General features: G+C 43.0%; 1 protein-coding gene across 1 annotated transcript; it reads left to right on the top strand.

Moving 5' to 3' along the window:
- The first annotated feature begins 945 nt into the window (after nucleotides 1–945).
- LOC126476161 (uncharacterized) lies at nucleotides 946–14,902 on the top strand. The gene is made up of 2 exons (XM_050103526.1): nucleotides 946–1,220; nucleotides 14,029–14,902. Exons 1-2 carry the CDS (start codon nucleotides 946–948, stop codon nucleotides 14,426–14,428), a joined length of 675 nt encoding a protein of 224 aa, XP_049959483.1. The 3' UTR covers nucleotides 14,429–14,902.
- Nucleotides 14,903–26,193: the final 11,291 nt, after the last annotated feature.

Raw genomic sequence — 26,193 nt, 5'->3', positions numbered from 1 at the left:
TTCCCGTCCATTAGATGGTCTGCGGACACGTGGGAATTATTCTGACCACCAAAAAGAGAAAAGAGACTCATCTCTCTTCACCGTAGAATCACTCAATTTCCCAGTTCGCTCTAACTGTGCCAGGATTCTGCAGTAAATGACGCATCGAGACTACAGATTTCCAATTATCTGTTCTTTACCATTCTTGATGAGACTCTCCTTGTAGCGTCTGCCTGGATTCCAGCTATTATCATCTGTGTATTTTTCGCAGCCAATTGAAACACCCTGCGATTTTTTTCATGGTGTAGTCGTTCTGGGAGGACCTGCGTCTACTCTTCTCGCCAAGGTGTTATTCTTGATGAATATCGTCACCAATCATTCTACAGTCATTGCAGTACAGCTAACTGTCTGTGTGGACTGTTGGTTTGATGCTCTCATGTCCCCCACGCCAATGACTCGACCTTTCACAGGGTCCTGTAGATAGCGATAGGCAGTTCGTGCACATCCTCTGGGCTTGCTATGCTCTGATCCCCCACTTAAAAAGTTCCAGAAACGTTAGACACACCCTATAACCATCATGTGCATACCCCATTCTTCATCTGTAAAAGCGGTTTTTTTCTGTACTGAAAACATATTAGCATAAGGACGAAATTTTAATCAACGTAGCTCAAATACTGGAGTACCTATTTGACTGCGTGCGGTCAAGGTATTAATTGTGTAACACTTCCTATTTCCGTCAGAGTAAGTCATGTAATCCGCTAAGAGAAGCATCTTACAAACTTAAAGACTTCTTTCGAAAGCCCCACCACTTCCTCTTCATCAACTGCAGCAGATAACCGTGATTCCTATTCGAGACGCTCTAGCGAATTGCGGAAGCAACCGACTTTATAGCCCGCCGTTCGAAGTGGAGGCAGTGCAGACGTGAAAGGGAACAAGCGACGTAGTCGCAGCCGCGGCGTGATTTGTATGTGGCTGAAGAGACGGTGTAGTCGGTCGCGAGGTCCGGAGGAGCGGTGGTGCAGCCAGCAAGGGGTGTCGCGGGCCACGGCGGGCGGCGGGAGAGAAAGTGAAGCGCCAGCCGGCAGCCGGCAGCCGGCAGCCGGAGAGGCGCTTTTTCCCGGGATCGGGGTCAGCGGCGCCGTGCTTTATAAGAGCCGCGGCCGGCGCGCCCGCGCACTCAGCTCGAGTACTCCCTCACTCGCCGCGCCTCTGGCTGCTCCGTCGGCGCAGACACCAAGCAGGTGAGCTTGCCGGACGGCGGCCGCGCCCACTCTCTGCGTCTAACTAGCGTATCACAGTGGGAGCTGTCACTCTCAGTGCTACTGCAGATTCAGTCCTTTACACGGCGAGGCGATAAGGATGGAAAAACATTTCCATTTTGTCTTGGTAGATGTTTCGCATCAACTGGTGTTACAGTTCAATGTTTGTTTGTATATAAGTAAGTTATACATTTAAAACTGCAATTATAGTAATAATATGACTAGTTCAATCAACTTTTCAAATGTTTCATCGCAGTAGTTGTCACCTGTAGCTTCGATACTGTATGAGTTATTGATAAGGTCGTTTGTACGTATAATACAGATTTGATCCACCTGTGACTTAGTTGTATTCTTGTTGTTGAAGACGAATGTCCTAAATCAGTTCAAAAAATTTCTGCCGTACAAGTCTTCCAGACAGCTGCGAATTTATGATTTCATATGTGTAATGTTTCTTGAACAGAGACTATAAAATGAATATCAAGTTTAGATTACTAAAGCGTCGTAAAATTTACGACTGCACTTGGTATCAATTCGCAGTTCCCTCCAATCTGGTTTGTCAGTATAGGCTCTAAAACAAGACATTTTATACTTATTTTGTATGTGACCTGCGACTGGCGACCTTAGCATTGTAATTAACTAGCACAAATTATTACTTCCTTTGAATAAAATACGCAGTAGTAAAATTTACGATGGTTTAGTAACAATGTAACACTTTACCCCTTTTATTCTGGGGTTAACGAAACTAAAACAAGGGTAATGCAGTGTAATCGAGCGAAATTGAGGGATGCGGAAAGGACTAGGTAAGGAAATGAGACACTAAAGGTAGTAGATGAGTAAGGTTATTTGGGCAGCATAATAAATTACGACAGCTGACGTTGAAGCGGTATTAATTACAAAGTGGCTGTAAGAAGAAAAGCGAATCTGGTAAAGAAGAATAAGTTAACATCAAATACAAATTTAAATGTCCGAAAGCCGTTTCCGAAGATATTTGCCTGGAGTATAGCCATACAAAGAAGTGAAACGTGGACGATAAACAATTCCAATAAGAGAAGAATAGGACCTTTTGAAACGTGGTGCTACAGAAGAATGCCGACGATTATATGGTAAATCGGATTACTCCTGAGTGGTTATGAATTGAACTGTGGTAAAAATAACTTCAGTAGGTAGGTTTAAATGGATGTAGGTTGCAATACTGAGGGGGTGGTAAGAGGTTCGCACAGAATAGACTAGCGGGCAGAGCTGCATCAAACCGGTCTTAGAACTGAAAACGACGGCGAGGACAAGATGTTTCCCTATCTGATGGCAAATGACGCTTTTCCGCGCTTGTCCCTGGACTGAAAATACTACTGTCTTGCACAATATTTCACTGACTGATGAAGCTGTCTTCATCAGCTGTTGTGAGCGACTGTTATACATGCGCACTGTCTACAGTCCGGCCAGACTGTGAGCAGTGTTGGCAACTGTATTCCTTTACAGTATGATGTGTGGAATAATACTAGAACAGTCTAGGTAACTTACAGGAAAAGTAGACTCACCCAACCAAAATGAGCAAGCGAATCAGCTGTCAATGGATACAATCTGGAGTAGATTCGTACTGTTTGAGAAAACAGCACCCTCAGTCAAGCTTGTATTTCGATTAATAAATGTCAATGAAACTTCACGTGCACTATTCACATTTTTACACAGAAATGTGTGCCTGAATCTTTTTTCGCACAATTTGTTTGCAAAGATAGGTTCAGAAAAAATTGATGCCAAATAAATTTAATTGAATGTAGTATGAGATTGCAGTTGCCAGCATTCAGAGAAGCATTTAGGAAATCCTGGTACCCGCGCAGGGATGATAAAAACGAAGTACATGCGCTGACCACAATACTCATTATTGAAGAAAGCATTCGATACAAAAGTAATTGGGGATCAGCCTAGTGGATGTCTACCAGCTCGGTATGGACGTGGTTCAACAGAGTATTCCGTATATCTAAAATGATGTAAAGAAACCATGTGGGCTTTCGAGGATACGTACGCCTATTAGGGATGAAAAAGAGGAGGCAATATTATAAGTTTCCAGCCGCAAGTTTAATTTGATTCTTCGGACTTCCCTTCGTTACAGATGAATGTGTTCAAATCTGCACATGTGTCCGCAGAAGAACTCTTCGCTTTTCTTTCATTTAATGTGAAATATCAAGAAGCAATGAGGCGAAATACTCCCTTTTATTAGACATTAACTACAGTTTGACGCGTAGTATGAAAACTGCTGGACGAAAGCGTTTTATTGCGGTAATCCTCGTATAATGTCTCAATTGAGAAGCACGTTCGTCGTCTGGCGTACTTTCGTTTCCTCACAGGGGCAATAGCCAAAGCTAAAGTAAGTAATCCGGAGCCCCCATCTCCACCCCCCCCCCCCCCAAAAAAAAAGAATCATAGCATTACTGTAAACGACACACGTCTAAGCACTGCTGGAAAGTAATGGACAAACGGGATAATAGTTATAGTTTTACGTTCCGTCGACGACGAGCGGAAGTTTGGGTTGGTCAACAAGGTGTAATGAACTCTACGGTTTTTTTTAGAAAGGAATCGTCTCGGTATTCTTCTTAAACGATTAAGGTAACCCACGAAAAATCTACAGCATGACTCGTGGACAGAAACTGGAACCCCGCTTCCCTCGAATGCGAGTTCAGTGGCTTAATTGCTCCACTACTTCGCTCGTTGCGTCGTCTGGAAAGGAAGACGAAGGAAGGCAGAAGTTTATCCCCTTTCAACATCAAGATAGTATATTTGGCAGGAATTGCCTGTGGGTTTCTTGAAGGAATGATCACGACTTTCACATGAAATGATTTAAGAAAATCAGAAATCAGGATTGATGGATGGTACCTTGCACCTCGTTGTTCTCCAATACAAAGCCAGTTCGTCAACTTCCTCTTTTTCTATGACGATTAAATAATTTAAACCCCATCAATCCTCCATAGTAGGTCAGTTTGTTTCGCCAAAAGTACAATATCTGGTAGGTACTTACTAAAATGTTGTTTCAGAGGTTCTTGATATATTTTCGTAATATGTGACTATGCAGTTATCACCTGCATGCAGCCTTAAGTTTCTGTGATTACCTATTTGGATTGTAAGGGTATAAAAAGAAACGATTCGCTGCCCTCCCATTACTTTCACTCAAACATATAACAATGTATTATGTATGAGACCTACATTTATGGAAGTGAAACTTGAACCATTATGGTAGCACACATAGAGGCTAGCCCAAGCGCTACAGCATAGCTGGTCGCCGAGTCAGCACATAATATAATGCGTCAGTGTGTGCTTCCTGGGTAGCAGAATTTTTTCACTCCATCTACTTCGTCGTCATCAATTTCGATGTTACATTTATCGTTAATTTTATTTCTGATACTCTTCATTGCTTTCGCCTCTCTTCGGTTTAGCTTCAATCCATATCCTGTACACATCAAACTGTTCATTCCAATCCCCGGTCCTATAAGTTTTCTGCACTTTCACCGGGGATAGTGATGCGATCAACGAATCTTATCATTAGATGAGTAAGAGAAACAAAGGCCTCTACGCTATCGGTCAACTGAAAGTCTTATGAAGTGATTTAATCTTTTTGATCAAATCTGCAATGACAATTCTTGACTAACTTGCAACCTTTCCTGAGAATGTCACTCTTCTTCATTAAATTATATGTTAATTATGTTGTTTCGAAATACGAAAGAAATCTATAAACGATTAAATTGAGTCAACAGCCTCTTAGAGAATATTTGACTAAAAGAAGGTCGACACATGCTCAACATGGACTTTTCTTCCCCCTTTCTTTTCCCTCTTCTTTCTTCCAGGTTATATTATCTTTTTATTGAAGTCACTATATCTGACCACATATTCTTTTTTCTCTTTATGGTTTGATTACTATAGTTTCCTAGAAAACGAATAATGATTGAGCACAGGACACAGCAATGACAATATTTTCAAATATATCCAAATACCGTTACATGAGATTTCAAAGTGCCAGGTTTCAGATGCTATGAGTCGACGAACAGTATCTTCTATTGATTACCCGCGGTACTGTGTAGCGAGAGAGAGAGAGAGAGAGAGAGAGAGAAATCAGTATTGAGCGAACAGAAATAATCCCTTTCTTCACCGCTGGTATAGCTCAAACATAGAGTTACACTCTACCAAAAGTATAGTTCGGTCATACTGCTTCAATACGTAAATGACGTAGTAAATGATAGGAATGCCGGTAGTATTGACAGCATTGGTAAGGAAATACGTATAAATGAAAGCGTGAGAAAGAAACTGCGCGCCTACGACTTCTCTTTGTTCTTCCTTCGCTCATTTGTTTATTTGTTTGCTTTGCACATGATTAGAACTGCACATCGGTCAGTGCTAGCCCACTGTGTATTCTACATCCTCATAAAATATAAATTGCATTATATAAGTACTAAAAATTAGTTTGTCGCGTAAATTCTGTACTTTTATGTAATCAAAGCAATTACCTTTGATGCAACTACAGTTCATCTGCACAAATATAAAAACCTATAAAATTATTGTTGTTTTTTGTACTCAACTGAACGTTCATCATCATGATCAAAGGCAAGAGTTTCCTGTATTTTTAGAAGTTCAAAATGGTTCAAATGGCTCTGAGCACTATGGGACTTAACTGCTATAGTCATCAGTCCCCTAGAACTTAGAACTACTTAAACCTGTCTAACCTAAGAACATCACACACATCCATGCCCGAGGCAGGATTCGGACCTGCGACCGTAGCGGTCGCGCGACTCCGGACTGTAGCGCCTAGAACCGCTCGGCCACTCCGGCCGGCCTTTGATAAGTGCGAGAGTTGTTCATGAATACTGGAAGTATGTTTCACATAAGCTCGACAAAGCATTGAAGCTATTTTCGATATATTTTTGTTTCGCGGTTTTTAATTTTGTATCTTTTTCCGAGAAAATTGCATTTTCTAATGATATATGATAAATCTGTATTTTTTCTTACTTTTACTACATCCCACTGTTTGACGTCACAAATCCATAATTTTCGAATAAAACCTGAATTAAATACAAATTCTGCTATACATAATGTTTATTTTTACGTTACATACAGGAGGATAACTACGCAGAACAAAACTGTTCTGTAGATTACGCAGCTCTTCATATATCCTCTCTTAGTTACTAGACGGTTCACCGTTTCCGGCTCCTGGGGAAATGTAGCAAGACACTGACCGCATACGCACACAAAAGGATCAAAATTAGGTAACGTCACATCGGATGTGCAACACACCTAACGAACAGGTAAGGCGGTTTCTGATCTTAACTGACCATAGGCACTAGGAAAACTACCGCAGTCTACGCACACTTTTGGCAGCCTACGGCAATTTTACAACTCTGTTGAAACACCATATAGGCGAGTGGTCCAGGCAGCCCATAATTCATAAAGATATGTAATTGATTTTGCTTTCATAATCTCTTTTCCAGGAGTGTAGTACTAACAGATTGAAAAATTCTATGTTTACCACTAACTGAATCGTCATTAATATCTTCTCGGTGTCTTTCCGCGCATTGGCTCGGTGTGCATTGCTGAATCCTAACAGTAGTAGTATCAACCAGCACCCGAAGTGGAATTAAAAGATTAGGTGTATGTTCAGGAAAAGCTTACAACAGATGTTGTTTGAGCTCACTGTTATGTCAGACCTTAATGTTACATTGAACATCATTGTCACTGGGTACTGTATTTTACTTGGGCGTACCGCCAACATAATCCATACACAGGGACATCTGAAGTTTCCTAGTTTATTTATTTCATAGAAAAGTGTCTCTGATTCGACAGAATTTATGGAATTACAATCGGAGTCACTGCAAAATTATTCTCTCTCACTTAGCCTACTGTCTGTAATCGGAGATGACAGACCACGCAATCAATAAAGTTCTAAAACAATGCCAGATCGTAGCCATATGCTGTTGCGTTTGCAGGGGCGAACCGCCAAACGTCGCACAGACATACAGCGTACGGCTTGGTAAGACCAAGAACTTCGCACTTAGAATGCTGACTTGTGAAGGCGGATTAGACACGGTTCACGCCAGTCTCAGGCATGAGTGTAGGTTTTAAAGTGACCTCATTGTGTGTGCCAAGTCGTGTGGTTGGGCGGCCACCCCTCATTACAGATGTTCGACGTCGTAGGCTGGGCAGACCAGTGTGTCTGAACGTACAGTGCACCGAACACTCCTAACGATGGGCCTCCGCAGCCGACGACTCACGCATTTGCCACTGTTAACACCACTACATCGGCAACTACGACTGAAATTGGCAGACTGAAATGGGCACTTGACCATCGGCATTAGACGATGGCGCAGTGGCAGAGCGTTGCATGGTCTGATGAATACCGATACCTTCTTCATCATGCCGATGGGAGGGAGTGAATCCGTCGTCTTCCGGGAGAACAGCTCCTTGATACCTGTACTGCGGAGCGGAGACAAGCAGGTGGCGGCTGCATTAAGCATCCATGGGTGCGGTGGAGTTCGTGCAAGGCACCACGACGGCCAGGGAGTATAGTATACTGGTTGCGGGCAACTTACGCCCCCTAATGACGATCATGTTTCCCGACAGCAGTGGCATTTTTCAACAAGATAATGCGCCACGTCACAAGGCAAGGAGTGTGATGGAGTGGTTAGAGGAACACAGTGACAAATTCCAGTTGGTCTGCTGTCCCCACAACTCGCCAGATCTGAACCAGATCGAACACATCTGGGATGTGATTCAGCGTGGCGTCAGCGTTCATCGGCCCACTCGCCGGAGTTTGTGGAAATAAGGTGGCTTGTGCGTGTAGATGTGGTGCCAACTCCCGCCAGCGACCTACCAAGGCCTCATTGCTTCCATGCCACGACGCTGTTATCCGTGCGAAAGGTGGACATACCGTCTATTAGGTAGGTGCTTATAATTTCTCGTTGATCAGTGTAATGGCTCCGTTATTTAATGATAGATGACGTCATTACTATAAGAACCTTCAACTTACGAAAGAAAAAAAGCTCCATTAGTAATCTATATCTCGCAACATTCAAAACCTTAAAAACATTGGCGTATGTGTAAATAAATGAAGAGTTTTCTCATTTTAGGCATGTCGCAAGCGAGGTGACACTAGTATTACCGGCATTACCATTCATATCCCCACTACGTATCCTTGCCTTTTCCGATTCATCCCTCATCTCTTTCGTGGTCGCACAACGACTGTTTCACCCAGGTTAATATTCGGGAGCGAACTTCAGCGGATGACGGACTTGAGTCTCATATTTAAGAGAAAACACAGTGACAAAGAATGGACATTTTTGAAAACTCACTAAAAGACAATTTAACCAGAAAACTTCTATTGCTATCGTATCGGCCGTTGAAATTATTGTCGCTGACGATAACGTTCCTCTGCTACTACGGGCTTTCATTCGACTGGCGTGCGTGTTTGTGTTGCAATGCACATGTTCAGCAGGAAGTAAAAACCTGAGACAGAATGGGCGGTGCATCTGGAAGTGATTATGCAACGGTAATTATACTGCCCACTCCCTGCAGCGCTACTTTCACTGCAGCTGAGTTCTGCGAAGCAGCACGCAACCAGCCGGTAAGAGATGGCCAGGTCCTGACGCTTGTTTCATTGATTATCACCACATTTCTGCAATAACAAAGTCTTTAATCATGGTCGACTGAGTAATAAATTTCTTTCATTGTCAACAAATAACCGTCTATGGTACATAATGAAACATGCGTCTTCCAAACATTCCACGGTGAGAAAAAGTCAGTATTTGCACATTTCAGTAGTATGCAATACATTGAAAGGATTTTTATAAAGTATTTATTTATTTAAACTGAACCGCTCAGTTGCATCGAGCCATCTCTTACATCGGACCGGGGTTTCACACACTCAGTATCTTATTATGTATCTAATAAATAACAATTTTGATATGACAAATAGTGTTAAAATTATTTGGGAGTCCTTAGTAATAATGTAAGTAAATAATGCCGACTATGAATTAATACAGTTAATACTGGCAGCACTTCCAATACCGCCGCTGCGGCTTCCACTAATAGTGATAATAGTAATAATAATAGTAATAACTGTAGAGATGTTTTGGATTTAACTCAGGACACTCGCGCACAGTTTGATGATCTACAACTATTCAGCGCCACGTCTCTTGCATTTTTCAGACTAATGTAGGCGATAAAACTACGAGCATGTTATGACAGCATGTGAGCTTTCACGGCACGGTATGTTAGGCTACCGAACTACGCAATTGTTATCTCAGTTAACGCCACCTCATGACAAGAGGTCAGCAAAGTCGAATACGGTGGGCGTCTATAATAATTCAAATCTTTTAAGATCTTTTCTTCACTGAAGTTTTAGAAAAAACCCTTGTGAACAAAAATTACAAGTTGAATAATGACTTTTGTGCAACTCGTATTGTTTCTCAGGTATAAGAGGTACATCCTTGTCAGCATCAGCACAGTGCAACTATTACTAACAAAGTGTCAACAGAGCTTATAATCCTTTTCGCGCGTTTTGCTGGAGAGCTAATGTGTACCCTTAACCTAACAAGGGACGAATGTTTTCCGCAAGACCAGTTGAAGCTACTAGTGACAGTACAACCCCGCAATGTACGCGTTTAAATGAACATTGCTGGCTGAGAGCGATCGTTTGATCGCCACAATGGGAAGGATTTCTTCCTTCGTCGTATTAGCAGTCTACCTTTACGAAATATGAGTTTTCCTTCAGGTATATTTATTTAGTGTGGATGCCCATGTTGAATGCAAACACTGCTGTTTTTACGCTGTTAATAAGAGGAAGAGAAAACGTATTTCCCTTGAATATCACCAAGGAGCTCACGACCTTACTATTTCCATCCGACTAGTGAATTATCATCAGGAACACCACAGGCCTGCACTACAAGACACAATGCGGAGAGGCAGTAGATTCAAGCCTTGTTAAGAGTGCAGTACAGTCTTCAGGAACTATACGCCTTCACATCTTCTTCTCTTGTGGTCAAAACGACTCCGACGAAAGTTGCTCCCATCAGTGTAGACTAGCGAGAATCAGCAATTGAGACCTGTATTTCTTTGCATGTTTGTGCACTCACTTCACACTGAGTTCTTAGAGAACAAGCACCAGAAGGTAATTTGGCTTTACTCCCCCGTCACAGGCGAAAGAAGTGGAGGGGATTTCAAATCCCGGTTTTTAAAACCAGATTTAGATTTCTAATTGGAAGTAGCAGTACCAGAAGGAGAATAAAAACATCATCAACAACAGAAACAACAACAACAAGTAGAAAGGAGAGGAGGAAGAAAAGTGGCGGTTTGGCGTGTCGAGGTCATTTGATGGGGCGCTAATCCGGTTGCGAGGAAGGTGGCGTCGGCTGTGAAAACTATCCCACAATTTCCCTGAAATGTTTTAGGGGAACCACGGCAAAGCTAAACCCGAATACTCCGCTTCTTTCAGAAACGAGTCTAGTGTATTGATTATTGACTTCTTCCAACGTTTTCAATAGTTTCAGGTGAAACGTGGAATGGCATCTAAAGATCCAATGGCTGCCTTCTCACTGTGTACTCATGACTGAATGTGATTTTTGATGACGAATAAAGACTTTATTACTACTCCAGAGCAATACACCGTCATACGTTTTAGCAGAAACCAATCTGGGTGCGCCTAACTCGGACGTTGAGCTCTCCCACGCATGCATTTTTGTTGACATTCGCCTCTGCCATCAATAGGGATTTTCTTCGATTAGTCAACCCGCGATATGCTTTCATCACAGAGGCGTGAAAACAGTTAAGGTGCTTCCCAATTTCTTTAGAAATAGTGAGCACATTTGCATAAGTCTCGGTGATTATCTCAATTTACAGTTAAGATAAATCCTTACTCTCGCATGATATAAGATGACAAAATGTATTTAACCTGTCAGTACCCTTGTAGACCTACTCTGGAAGTGCTCAACATGTGACATATGAGGAGGTGGACATAATAACGAGACTCAGCAATGCGGAAGTTTGCCAGCATATCTTTGCAAAGGTGGAGTTCAAACTATGTCACGTGGAAACTAGACCGATCAGTGAGCAAAGCGTGGACCGCTATATTATGAAACTAAGATGTTGAAAATCGATATGTTCGTCCAGAGTAAATCTGGGCGAAATCGGTGATCACGCTAGGCACGTCCTCGTTGTAAGATCGACTGTTAAAATTTCGCAAATTTAAGAAAACGTTTCCCATTTTTATCACGGTAAATATTCATGATAGGCTATTCAATGGCATTTCTGTGATTTAGATACCAGTACATATCAGTTACGGCGTTAAACGCGGGGAATACTTTTCTTAAGTTCGGAAACTTTGACAGTGCGATTTAATACGCAGCGAGTTCCCGGAAGAAGGCTCCAGCAAAAAAGCTGTATCAGTTGATTCTTGCAAAAATTATGCAGTACCAGAACCCACCAGCTCTTAACTTTACCGACAATGATCGCCAAAGCCTGTACTCTTATGTTTTTATTAAACTGCTTCCTAAGCACCAAGAGCCATACGCGTGATAGTGTGACAGCACATTCAGCGAGTTCTGCTGTTGCCCATGTTGTACACAGGAATGACAAAAGTCCTGGGATACCTCTTAATAGCGTGTCAGATCTCCTTTTGCCCGTCTCAGTGCAGCAGCACGGCATGGAATGGACTAAAAAAAGTCGTCAGAAGTTCCCTGCAAAAATGCTCAGCCATACTGCCTCTATGCCGACCATAATTGCGAAAGTATTGTCGGTGCAGGATTTTGTGCACGAACTTTCTCGATTATGTTGCAAAATTTTCGATGGGTGGCCAAATCATTCTCTCGAACTGTCCAGAATGCTCTTTAAACAAAACGCGAACAGTTGTGGCCCAGTGACTTGGCGCATTGTCATCCAAAACAATTCCATCGTTGCTTGCGATCAAGAAGTTCATGAATGGCTGCGGATGGTCCCCAAGTAGCAGAAGATAATCATTTTCAGTCAATGATAGATTCAGTTGGACCAGCGCGCCCAGTCCATTCCATGTAAACATAGTCTACACCATGTGATTTCGTAGACTTTCCCGGCCTAATAACTTTGATATTCTTCACGAGTTTGCAGCCGGAGCATGTCTTCGTCTGGACGACGACATGATCCGGCTGCAAACCCGTGAAGAATATCATAGTCTACACCATTATGGAGCCACCGCCAGCTTGCAGAGTGCCTCTTTAACAACTTGGATCCATGGCTACGTGGGGTTTGCGCCACACTCGGACTCAACCAGCTGAAGTCGGGACCCTCTGACCGGGCCACGGTTCTGCAGTCGTCTAGAGGCCAACCGATAAGATCACTAGTTCAGGAAAGGCGCCAGAGGCGATGTCGTGCTGCTAGCAAAGGCACTCGCATCGATCGCCCGGTGACATGGTCCATTAACGTCACATTTCGCCGCACTGTCCTAACGGATACGTTCGTAGTACGTCGCACATGAAGTTCGGCGGTTATTTCACGGAGTGTTGCTTGTCTGTTAGCAGTAACAACTCTGGGCAAACCCCGCTGATCTCGGCCGTTAAGTGAAGACCATCGGCCACTGCGTTGTCTGTGGTGAGAGGTAATGCCTGAAATTTGGTATTCTCGGCAAACTCTTGACACTGTGAACCACGAAATACTGAATTCCCTAACGATTTTCGAAATGAAATGGTCTCTGCGTCTGGCTGAAACTATCATTCCGCGTTCAAAGTCTGTTAATTCCTGTCGTGCAGCCATAATCATGGTTGGCTCAAATGGCTCTGAGCACTATGGCACTTAACTTCTGAGGTCATCAGCCCCTAGAACTTAGAACTACTTAAACCTAAGTAACCTAAGGACATCACACACATCCATGCCCGAGGCAGGATTCGAACCTGCGACCGTAGCGATCGCGCGGTTCCAGACTGTAGCACCTAGAACCGCTCGGGCACCCCGGCCGGCCCCATAATCATGTCGGAAACCTTTTCACATGAATCGTCTGGGAACAAATGACAAATCCGCCAATGTACTGCCCTTTATACCTCCTGTACGCGATACTACCATCATCTGTATACGTGCATATCGCTACCCCACGACCTTTGTCACCTCAGTGTACACTACATCTACATCTAGATTTATACTCCGCAAGCCACCCGACGGTGTGTGGCGGAGAGCACTTTCCGTGCCACTGTCATTACCTCCCTTTCCGGTTCCGTTCACGTATGGTTCGCGGGAAGAGCGACTGCCGGAAAGCCTCCGTGCGCGCTCGAATCTCTCTAATTTTACACTCGTGCTCTCCTCGGGAGGTGTAAGTAGGGGGAAGCAATATATTCGATACCGCACCCAAAAACGCACCCTCCTGAAACCTGGACAGCAAGCTACACCGCGATGCAGAGCCGCTCTCTTGCAGAGTCTGCCGCTGGAGTTGGCTAAACATCTCCGTAACGCTATCACGCTTACCAAATAACCCTGTGACGAAACGCGCCGCTCTTCTTTGGATCTTCTCTATCTCCTCCGTCAAATGGCTCTGAGCACTATGGGACTCAACTGCTGAGGTCATTAGTCCCCTAGAACTTAGAACTAGTTAAACCTAACTAACCTAAGGACATCACAAACATCCATGCCCGAGGCAGGATTCGAACCTGCGACCGTAGCGGTCTTGCGGTTCGAGACTGCAGCGCCTTTAACCGCACGGCTCTCCTCCGTCAACCCGACTCTGTTCATTAGTTGTACGAGTATCTTAGAAGCCGCAGTAATGCGACTGGTTCGTATAGAAACGTGTTGTTATTTGCAGAACGATGAAGGCGACGTTAGCTCTGGCGCTGCTGCTGGCCGCCGCCGCGTGCGGCTCGCCGCAGCACCCGCCGCAGCAGTACCGCCAGCCGTCGCCGCAGCAACAGCCGCAGCAGCAGCCCCAGCAACAGCAGCAGCTGCAGGGGGCCCCCGACGGGTCGAGTGCGCAGGGCAGGGAAGGCTCCGTATTTACCAACGAGGCCATCCGCCAGGCACAGGACACCTACCTCATCCCCAAGGACGCCACTATACAGAAAGTACAAGAAGGTATCGAGCTGGCAGCCTACGAGCACATCCCCGGCGATCAGCGCATCAACCTCTTCGAGATCCTGGGAGCACACGTGCCCCCAGAGGTAGTCAATAACTTGCAGGCGCAGGTCGATCAAATTGGCAAGCAATAAGCTTCTTCGTCAGAGAACATACTGTTCTTTATTTATTAGTACTTCGGTATCTCACCAGACTGTCGAGAGAAAATGCATAAAGGACCCTGCACGTTTTCACCAAAAAACATTGTATGCTGTGAGTGGACACGAAGACGTTGTGTGAATCTCCTTAGAATCGAGAACTACTCTTCAACCATACACCACGATTTCATTTACCCTAAAATGAATCTCACTGCTGATTTACAGGACTCACTCCCCTTTGTCATATCTCCAGGTATCCCCTTTCAAAATCCGTACACAGGCGACAAATACGACTGAAACAATGTCTGTAGAAATTCAAAGAAAAACATAATTTGTCAGTCTTCCAGTATTTTACAAGCATCTGAATACAAAATCACCGGGGAAATTTTTAGCAGAAGCTAGTTCATAAGCACAATTCTCTGTTTCAAAATGCACATCTCGGCGAAGAGTTCATCGTCATTTAAAAAATATGTACTGCGTTTTTATAATTTGAAATACATTTTTATACAAAAATATAGTGTCTGCCGAATTGTATTTTCCACTTGAACTCCTCACCTCCAGTAAACGGCCTTCGGGATGACGAGTAGCCAGAAAGAGAAAGTGAGACCTCAACTGGCTGCCCGGCGGGTTTCCTGGCCGTGTGAAAGTGAAAGTGAAGGGTCCGAAGGTCACAGCCCAGCCGTCGGATGCTGCGCACTCCCACCAGTCGAGCACAAACGCAGTATGTGGGACACCAGCAGACGGATATTCATCTCAGCTGCTACACACATACACTAGGAGTTGTTCGAATTGTGAACTGACGACAAAGAAACTCGGCGCTTGTAATAAACGCAGCGTCTAAGTATTTCGCCGCTCGACGACTCAGATGTGCACCAGCTCATCAAGAGCATGCTTCAAGCAAATAAAAGAGCAGCATACGTCAGGATGCATCTAGTACTTGGTAAACACCTCCACTTGATCTCGATTCACTGTCATCAGTTCTTTAAAAGCGACGGAACCCAAAGGGAAATTATGAGCGTCTTCCAAAACACATGATGCCTCATTAATTTTTTTACGAGAACACCGGCACATCATCTTAGTCTAATTATTGGAACTAAATTAATCACTCGGGCGACATCACCGACAAACCGCCTCAGATTTTACGTATAATGTGGAAAATGTCTCAACATACTTGACTTATGAAATTTCGCTGATTAAAAGTATATGGTATAACCTCACTCATCAGCTCACTTATCCGTACTCCTGGAGGTAAGCGAAATACAGAAACGGATCATAACAACATAGCAAATAATCCATTATAATCCATCATTCATCATCAGTCCATCATAAAAGCATTCTACGTTTACATTTATACTCAACAAGGCACCCTGCGGCGTATGGCGGAGGATACTTTTTGTGCCACTGTCACTTTCCCCCTTTTCTGTTCCATTCTCGTGTGGTTCGCTGGAAGAATGATTGGTGCTAAGCCTCTGTGTGGGCTCGAATCTTTATTATTTTATATTGAGGGTCTTTTCGTGAGATACATGTAGGAGGAGGCTGCTGTTCGAGGAACGTGCGCTCTAGGAAATTTAACAGTAAACCTCGTCGTGATTCACAACCCCTCTCTTGCAGCGCCTGCCCCTGGAGTTGGCTGAGTATTTCCGTCGCGCTTTCACGCTTACTAAATGAAGCGGTAACGAAACGTGGTGTTCTTCTTTGGATCTTCTATATTTCCACTATCAGTCCTATCAGACATGTATCCCATACTGACGGCCAACATTCAAGTATTGTTCGGACGAGTGTTTTGCAAGTGACTTCCTATGTTGGCGCACTACATTTGCTGACGATTCTTCCGATGAATCTGTCTGGGATGTGCCTTACTTGCGATTAATTTTATGTTGCTCCATTTCAAATCGCTCTGTACGCATACTTCTAGATATTTCACGGGAGTGCCTGTCCCCAATCATTGTTCTGCATTTGTGTAATCATACAATTATGGGTCTTTCTGCCTACGTATTCACAAAACATCTCTGTTCCTTACGTTGACGGGCAGTTGCCGCTCCCTGCACCAAGTGCCGATACTCTGCAGGTCTTCTTGAAGTTCGTTACAATTTTCTAGCGCCGTGACTTCTCTGTATACAACACCTTCATCCGCGAAAAGACTCACGGGATTTCCGACGTTATCTACTAGGTCATTTATTCACTCTGTTAAAAAAAAAAATCGTGCTACAGTCCTCCCAGGGGCAAGGCCGAGGTTATTTTTATATCTGAAGATTTCTCTCTTTCCAGAACGATGTGGTGTGTTCTGTTTACTAGAAACTTTTCAATCCATTCACACAGCTGCTATCATATTCCGCACGCTCGTATTTTGTTCACTAGACGGTAGTGCGAAACAGTACCGGAAGTTAAGGAACACAAGATCTACCTGGGCGCCTGTGTCTACTGCTTTCTGGGTCTCGTGGACGAACAGAGCGAACTGGGTTTCGTTGTAAAATGTAAACTTTCACAGCCGGAAAAGTCACAGTTAATAAAATGTTCCGGATTATTACGCCGTGGTCGAATCGATTTCACTTTAAAACCCAGCGTTTCGTCCCCATGTGCAGAGAACTTTTCAAGGGGGATCGTAGCTACCTTGAATGTCCGATTCATTCCCTGACTCTCTACTGACTGCAGCAAAATTCCGCTTCCCCGCGGCGTGTGAGCCGTAATGTAAATCGGACATACAATGTAGCTTCGATCCCCCTTGAAAACAGCCTCCGCAGTTGGGGACGAAATGAATTTTAAGGTAAAATCCATTTGACCACGGCATAATAGCCCGGAACATTTTGGCTTCACACGATCGTTGATTCCGGAATCCTTGTTGGTTCCTACGGAGATTTTTCGGCCTCCATAAGTGTCATAATACGTGCGCGAAAGACGTATTCAGGAACTCCACTATTCAGGAACTCCACAGCTGACCGCGGTCTGTCTTTCGTGCGTCTGTTCGATGATTCTTTTTAAAAGCAGGAATGATCTGTCTTTTTTCCAATCGTCGGGAACACATCGCTCCTCAAAGATCCACATTACACTGCTCCTAGAAGAGGGGCAATTTCTTCTGCGTACTCTGTGTAGAATCGTACTAGTATCCCGTCACGTCCGGTGGTTTTAAAGTCGTCCCTGGATTACGGTTTGGAGTGAAAATGTTACAGAAACTTGGGAATGACATCGTAAGATTCCTGTATTTCTCCAGAATGTAATTTTTTTGGTATCAAACTGTAATTCTTAGCATGACACATTATTGAACGTATTAACAACTGTCAAGGGTGGTAAGCATTTACCGGGTCCAATGACAGTGTCTTGAACCCAACATCCCGAATCTCTAGCGAATTTGCTGGCTTTTCCAGTGGAATATTTACCTGCACTTCATTATGCATAGATTATGAGGGTATGAAATGCAGTATGAGCCATTACCTGTTCATTATAAGCACCTGTCCGCTGTTCAAGAAGAAATACCCTGTAAGTTGCAGATGAAGTGCAAATTGGGACTGGAAAAGGTAAGGGCAGGAAGCCGATACTGATCTTTCAAAGGAACGATCTCGGCATTCTCCTTATTAAAAAAAGTAGAAAACTATGGAATAACTAAACCTGGCTGCCCAGAGGAAGATTTGAAATCGGCATGTTTCTTCTAATTTGCTGTTCTTTTGTGCGATCGTACAGCTCGATTCTGCATATGAAACAACAGGTTCCACGTAAGTCCATGAAGAATGTATGCATGTTCAATTTCGTTCCGACGATTAATGGAATGACATTCGTCATCCACGTATTTGAACAATGAAAGACGAACTGCAGAGGCTGAAAATTATGTAATGTAAAATTACTAAATTCCGTCCAAAAGCCCTTCAAGCACATTGTTATCGAACGACCGCTGTGTCCTTCTCTACTAAAGGCGTCTTGGATGCAGTACGGAGGGACGTGGGGTCAGCACACTGCTCTCCCGTCCGTTGCAGTTTTCGTGACCCGGAGCCGCTACTACTCGGTAAGTATCCTCTCAATTGGCACTACGAGGACGAGTGGACCCCGCTTCAGTCGTCCCAACAAGGAGAAATCCCTGGAAGTACCGGGAATCGAACCCGGGTCAGTCGTGCTGGCCACTCAGCTACGGAGGCGGAATCTCATGAAGACGAGGAAAATACCTTAACAGAAGCACGACAGAAACAGTTTGTCGAATGTCATTAAGTGGGTTTGGCGTTAATGATTCATCCAGTTTCGCTCAGACAACATGGAGTGCTTCAATAGTTGCCGATGATCTCGACAGCAAAAATTAAAAATACTAGTACAGATTTCTTTGTTCACTGTCAGCGTATCAGTTGGGTACAATATGACTGTTTGCATATCTCTATATGTTTAATTTTGAAAATCTAAGAGGAGATCCATTTTTAGATATAACAGTTACGGTTATGAAAAGCAAAGTGGCGACAATACGTATAAATAGGCTTTGGAAGAAATGGGAGAGGGCGGGGGGGGGGGGGGGGTGGCACAGAGAAGGATGACAATTTTAACATCCGAAACAGCTGCGTACGCAAAGAAAGTAATGTTCTCTGTGTTTCGATTATCAGGTAAAGAGTCATCGACAAGAAGAGACAAAAATTCATATGGTCTTGACAATTAGTGGGAGTTAGTTTGCCTCGTTGAGCTGTTTCGCTTGTTTCACTTCACGTTAGGCGTTCAAAGGAACTCTCTCTAATAGAGTTCTGTAAAATAGAAAACTTTCGGTCATGAAATGCAGCATTAAAAGCCAACTGGTTATCTTTTCGTTTATGAACCGCAGAAGGTTTGTAGACAGAGCATACTGAAGTAGATAAAATGCTGGCATGAGATATGTATATAATAGCGTTCAACATGGAACTGATTACAATTTATACAGAACATTACACAAATAATATTGTATGTAGTCTAAAGAAAGAGCGTAAATTTATTTGTCATGAATGAACAGTTCACTGATAGTGTCATAATTTTACCGGTAATACCAATAATGTCCCTTACGATAACTCACAGAGGAATATTTTTCCATCTATATCGAATAACAACGAGACACTAACCAGCCGATCGGGAGGAGAAGTCTTTCGAAATATTTAAAGCACTTCTTGTTTATCTCTTAGTAAAATATTCATTGTATAATGCAGTTTCGATCCAACGAGAGTACTGTAATAGCTGTTATTTAATATTCGATGAAAAAGTTCCCACGCATTTTGGAAATATAAACTGTTTGGTACTACGACAGTATTGAGATATTGTGAAAGGAGAAATTACGTAAAAAACAAAATACAGCTGAGGATCCGTTCGTCATAGCGGTAGATTACTTCTATTTACACTCAAGAAACCCAATTCACCTAGCAGCGTTACTCCATGTGAGCCACTCATACTCTTCTATTATTCGTGATGAGATTAGAAATGGCTCTGAGCACTATGGGACTTAACATCTGTGGTCATCAGTCCCCTAGAACTTAGAACTACTTAAACCTAACTAACCTAAGGACATCACACACATCCATGCCCGAGGCAGGATTCGAACCTGCGACCGTAGCAGTCCCGCGGTTCCGGACTGAGCGCCTTGAGCCGCTAGACCACCGCGGCCGGCAATGAGATTAGAGAAAGTTATCAGTTTGTTAATAGTTTGCATCTCTACCGGTAAACGTCCGATTCTTTAAAGAATCGAATTCCCATGTAGAAACCAGTTTCAAACGTCTGAGTACTTTACAAATGAGTTAAAGTGCCATATATATGACGTTCAGCACGTAAGCGAGAAAAAGTTTAGAAATGGTTCAAAATTGCGGTTAAAGTATGTTGGAAGTAATTAAGCGATCTCATTATCAGTTATTGGACGAGTATAGTGTGGATAATTTGAGCTTTGTTTTAAACAAAAGCTAATTTTTCACGCATCAAACTGTTTATGATGTTATATCTGCTGAGCTATGTGTCGTACAATGAAATAATGATGCTGGCACGTTCAGACATATATGTGGATACTATCTGCCAAATATGCTGCGAAGAGAGTTAATAGTAAAGAAATAATAATCTAAAGAGTCATGCTCGATGCTGAAGTTTTTCTGCATAAACAGCGAAACTGTAGTAAGCGAAAAACTTTCTTCCTTTCATCATTTTGCGTGGGGAGCGGTGTCGGGGAGAAAACATTTCTAAAAAGTTTTAAATTATGAGTAAAGTTTGTTGGAAATCTCTAAGTGCTCTCATTCGCCAATACTAGATGAATAATTCTGGACAATTTGCGCACCGTGATTTACGTTACCTCCAGACATAATACACATTTCCTAACCGTAATACCTGACTGGTCGTGTTAAACCTTTAACATAATATTATAGCTCTTAATGTGTAGATTATAACAGTATTTACGTAATTTCGAATTTCTCAATTTGGTCAGCAGCTGTATGAAATATTGAAAATCAAACTTTTGGTTCCCTTAACTAGCCGCCTGCAGCTGGGACCACGTGACTGTGCCCAGGATTAGTCACTTAGTAATATAGTGACAGAATTTAAAAATAACTTTGGATGTGTACACGTCAACATTGCTTATCGGGCGACGAAAGAACACTGCAATTTTAAGAGTCATCACCGCGTGATGCTAATGACATGATGTTTAGAAAGTCAGACGATGCTTGCTGTAACGATAATTTTCGCTTTTAATATCAAGACCTCGTGATGAGCTCGTACAGTAACAGACTTCTTTAAAGAAGTATCCTTACAATGTAACATTGTGTAGGAAGAGAAATGTAAAATTTGAACAAAATCGCTAATTTACGTTGCTTTCTAATTTTTTGTAGTATGTATACAAAGGAAATAAACTATTCAGTTGGTGTTTTTGTCTCGATACCCATATTTATTTTTCTAGAGCTCTACGTTTCGTTAACAGGGAGATCACTTCACACAATGAGATTGCTGCATTGTAGTATATCTTCTGGAGGAAGGGGTACGCTGGTAGTAATTGCACGGCTGAGTGCAAAGTAAACATTGCTGAGCTGTAGACTCCGATAACGTTCGGCAGAGGACGAGCTGTGCTAAAATCTCCCGATCGAGCATAGCCCTGGCGGCGACGCAAGGCGTCTGACACACCGCTGGCCAACGCAGGTCCCTCAGGCTCATGGCACGCGCCACTTTCTCGGCAGCCGCCTAACCTTTCCCTGGCACGTAGCACACGCAACTTACCAGTCGCTGCACTTTCTCCAACTACGTCAGGAACATCGCGGTAGCTCTACTCTCACAGTGACACGCCGATAGACTTCTAAACTGGGCAAGCAGCTGTCTCACTTTTTGATCGCTGACAGTGTAGCAGCGCTTTTAGTGCAGTCTTACTTAGACAGTTGTCTGCCACAACTAATTGTCTTTGTTACCGTCGTGGTCATCGTCGACGACGTGAATGGAGGTCGAAGTAACGGGCAGCTGTCACATTCTTGTGTATTTTCACACCGAATATTGCACCCACCTAGCGACAGCAAAGGCGAGAAGTAAATGGTGGTGGCGTAAAGCGCCTGATCACCAGTCTTGGCGACAGTGTCCTGGTTTTAATTCGAAAACCCTCCTTATTGTCTCATGAAGAGAGGGCATGTGACACTATCGGTAATGAACCGCCCGTCACACAGGGGCGTTGAGCTCGGCGGCCCCCTTGGTGCTTGTATGCCCGCATTGTGTTTATCCTCTCCCTTCTCTCATCATCTCCAACTCTAATATGACACCACAAAGCAACTAACCCACTGAAGTCACTTACACTCACCAGGTACAGTAAACACACACAGCTCTCACACGTCACGAAGGAAAGATGCCTGCGCAAGCAAATGATAGGAAAAACCTTTCCAAAGAAGCGGCTGAAGCTGCCCTTCGGGATCTCCCAGCCAATCATGTCCCAACTTTACTTTTTATTAACAGCGTGTTTATCTGTCTGTCTATCTCTCTCTCTTAATATCCTAGCGCTTTCGAAAACTTCCAATTAAAATGACCTCAAAATAGCATATAACGCTACTCCATGCGTGTTATTATTTTTGCTTTTTATTTTGTACATTAGCTGGCTCATCCAACACTAATTCTATCATCTTCAAAATTTCTATTCTAAACAAGCAAAGCCAATACTATGTTTTGTTTTCCTCTTTCCGTTTGGTCGATGTTGCGAGTTCTAGACAATCCAACTGGCCAGAGAAATTCGACTCTTCAACCGAAAGTCGTGAGCTGTTAGCAGATTGTCTTGTTATACATGTATATATATGCGAGGGTTTGAACTTAAATAGTGGCAACTATTTATTCACAACCGATACAAAAGGGTTACGTGTTTGCAGCTGTTCAAATAATTTACGGGTTTGCTGCCGAGTGACGTCGTCGACCACCGCCGATATTTCGGCAGGAGCACACCCTGCCATTCTCAAGGCAAACTGCAAGGAGGAAGCAATGTGCAAGGGAGTTTAATACATCGGTTCACAGAGGAGAAACAAGGAAGGTACCACACACAGAACAAGTAACCGCAAGGTCAACACACAACCAAAGATAACCAACATCAGAAACATCGATAGTGACTATTGATCAACATGTGAGGTAGCCCTAATTCTGTCCCTCTGTTTTTTGATGAGAGACAGAGCCAGACTCCAAGCAGCATTTAGACAAAATCCACCATCTCTGTTTATAAGTTTGCTCGATAGTTTGATTTCAACAGCTTCCTTAATGACACTATCCCAATAGTTGGACGTGCAAGGCAGAATCTCCGTGTTGTTGTATTCCATAGGATGACCGGTGTCAAGGCAATGTTCTGCAGTAGCGGATTTGCTCGGCTGCTGTAAACGTGTGTGACGCTTATGTTCAATACACCAGTCTTCCACAGTCCTGATTGTCTGACCAATATATGTCTATCGTATTCCTTGCAGCTGTGACATGTCGTGGCACAGTTTGTGATTCAAGATATTGTTTCTACAATAAGAACAACGATATATGGTAACAAATTATTTAGTTAATTGACTTCATGGTTCAATATACAGTCTTCTTTATATATACATTTTTACGCAAATTTTCCATGAAAGTCTTACTAGATGTAAATTCTCCTTTTTTCAGATGATATTGCACTTTTTTACAGTGTCTGCTGCGAAAGAAATATATACACTGAAGCGCCAAAGAATCTGTTATAGGTGTGCGTATTCAAATACGTAAATAGGCTGAGTCTTCGTTGGTCCCATTCTTGCAAGATCTTTCCCCGGCCGCAGCGATGTCGGAGATTTGTTGTTTTACTGAATTCCTGGTATTCACGGTACACTCCTGAAATGGTCGTACGGGAAAATGCTCACTTCATCGCTACCTCGGAGATGCTGTGTCCCATCGGTCTTCCGGTGACTATACAACCACATTCAAACTCAGTTAAATCTTGATAACCTGCCACTGAAGCAGCAGTAACCAATCTAACAACTGCGGCAGACACTTGTTGTCTTATAAACGCGTTGCCGACCGCAGGACCGTATTATGCCTGTTTGCAAATCTCTGTATTTGAATACGCATGCCTGTACCAATTTCTTCGGCACTTCAGTGTATGTCTGTATGTAAGTATAAGTATAGAACTTTTTGAAGACTATGTAAATTTATTTTAATACTTAGTCTATATTCGGAGAATGTCTAGCAACTCCATTGACATCACTGACATACACACACTTTCGACACGTTACCAAGTCTGACAACAGCTCAAGAAAACGGGTCACGAGGATGAAGAGTATTCTCTAAATGGTGATTATTTATTAAAATTAATTTACAGTGGGCTTTGAAAAAGTTACAGACTGGACTGAAAAGCCACGCAACTCGCTATTAGCCCATAAATACAAGTTGCACTGACCAAAAGAATATACGAATAGCGCACTTTTTGGTCGCAATAACATAACAAGGACAGTGCCCTTTGTCCAGTTTTCATTTGACAGAGCTCATATATTTTCTCATGCAGGAGGTGGTATAAATAGCCATATAAGAGTGTTGGTTGCACTGGACAAATTTTGTATATTTTTCACTTGAAGTGTGGTCTATAACATCAAACCTTTTTCAGACATCATTATTCCTCTAATGGAGGATATTCGCAACTGTATACACTATATCACTTAATTTTCGTCTTACACTCTCCACTGGCTCACAAAACCATGTGATCCCGACAACTGATCATTTCGCCCTGTCTGGATATTTTACAACAGAATGATCATTCAGTCAGCTTCTGTATGAAGTTACGGCTAGCCTCACTCCAGCATGCTTCAGAACAGAGAACCAGCCACCGCTCGCGGACTCGTGATACTCGTGGAAGGAAGCTGGTTAGCACTGATGTAACAGTGGTGCCTTGATTTCTAGTGTTTCCAACCTCCAACATTATATGCGTACTTGCTCCGTTTCTGATCTTTAGTCTCCTAGTGTTTTCATTGTTTTCGCCGGAAATTGCATTGCTCATCAGTTTATAAAAACGTTCTCAAAATCACACATAATTCCAATCATTTTTCTGTATTTATTTAAACATAATTCTTCAACCAGCGTGACTAGTCAAATTTAATGGTTTTGCCGAAAACTGTATTGCTCATCAGTTTATAAAAGTCTTTCTCAAAATCGTGTATCATGGTCGATCGTTTTTTTGTATTTGTATAAATATAATTCTTCATCTAGGATGCCTGTTCACATTTGGTGGTATGAGTGATTTTAATTTGTTCTGTTTCAAATCACGCGCTATTTGGACATGCCAGATCTACCTCTAAAACACAGCTTTCATCAGAATCGTCTGTTTCATTTGAGAGAGCCAGTCTGCCAGTTCCATTACCCGTTAGTCATCGAAAACCTGCAGCAGGAAGTTGATATTTCATGATGATCCAGTATGAATAGTTCTCGTCTAGATATATGATTTAACTTGAAACGACAAAATTTTTATTGGGAATTTCACGCATTCATGGGGTAATTGTTTTGGTATGCCTATAGACTCGTCGGCAAAGTCCCACACGAACCTCACGCTCATAAAATAACAGCATGTCTACATCGGTCAAAAGTCTGAGTTCAATACATCTGCTAATGAGCTTGGTGTCCCACACTAACACAGGTGCGGAGTAATAAAATACGGATCCAGCTTATATGTCGGCTTGCACACACTTCAAAACTGCTCAAACGTGTCCATATATAGCCCTACATACTCCCATAATCTAGAGCTTTCGCTGACTTTCTCCATCGAAACTAGATATTCATATGGCAGGCCCCTTTCTTCTTCAACAGCTGAAACTTGGAATCATCCTGACATGGGGGTAGGGTGAGATACATATTCTTCTCACAAATGATCTCACTAAGTTTCCAAAGTGATGCAAAAATTGTAATGAGTCCACAGAGTGTAGCATTAGAATCTTTGTGGTTCTCTTCGAAAATTAAATATATTTTTCTGTGCCCTCAGCTAGGACAAGAACCTGGTCATTTCACAAATAAAAACAAACCAATTGCTCAGAAAGAAAATGAACACCATATCTGCTTAAATTGTGGAAAAAACGGTATGTGATGTGGCAGCTGATATCTCAGTTTGCATGATACCTCTGTATTCTTCAGTAAACTTACTGTTGATGCGAGATGGAAAGCCCACTGGCCTCGACCACTTCCCTTCTCTCTGGAGATACTTTGGGAACCCACGCTCCTACCTCAGGGTACTTCACAATGCTCTGTTATCTCGCCAGTGCTGACCCAGATTCGCTAATGTCCAGCAGGGACATCCTTGTGGGCTTTGCACCTCGAGGAGTCTCGTAATACTTTTGTCGGAGACTTGGCTC

The sequence above is a fragment of the Schistocerca serialis genome, chromosome 1 (genome assembly GCF_023864345.2).
Source record: "Schistocerca serialis cubense isolate TAMUIC-IGC-003099 chromosome 1, iqSchSeri2.2, whole genome shotgun sequence".
NCBI lineage: Eukaryota > Metazoa > Arthropoda > Insecta > Orthoptera > Acrididae > Schistocerca > Schistocerca serialis.
Note: the sequence above shows the minus strand (reverse complement) of the source record. Positions and strands in the feature narration are given on the sequence as shown.

Excerpts from the sequence above, each read along its gene's own strand:
- LOC126476161 (XM_050103526.1), top strand. The coding sequence starts at position 946 with ATGTGGCTGAAGAGACGGTGTAGTCGGTCGCGAGGTCCGGAGGAGCGG. Across the intron at positions 1,221-14,028 it reads TCGGCGCAGACACCAAGCAG|AACGATGAAGGCGACGTTAG; the intron begins GTGAGCTTGCCG and ends TGTTATTTGCAG.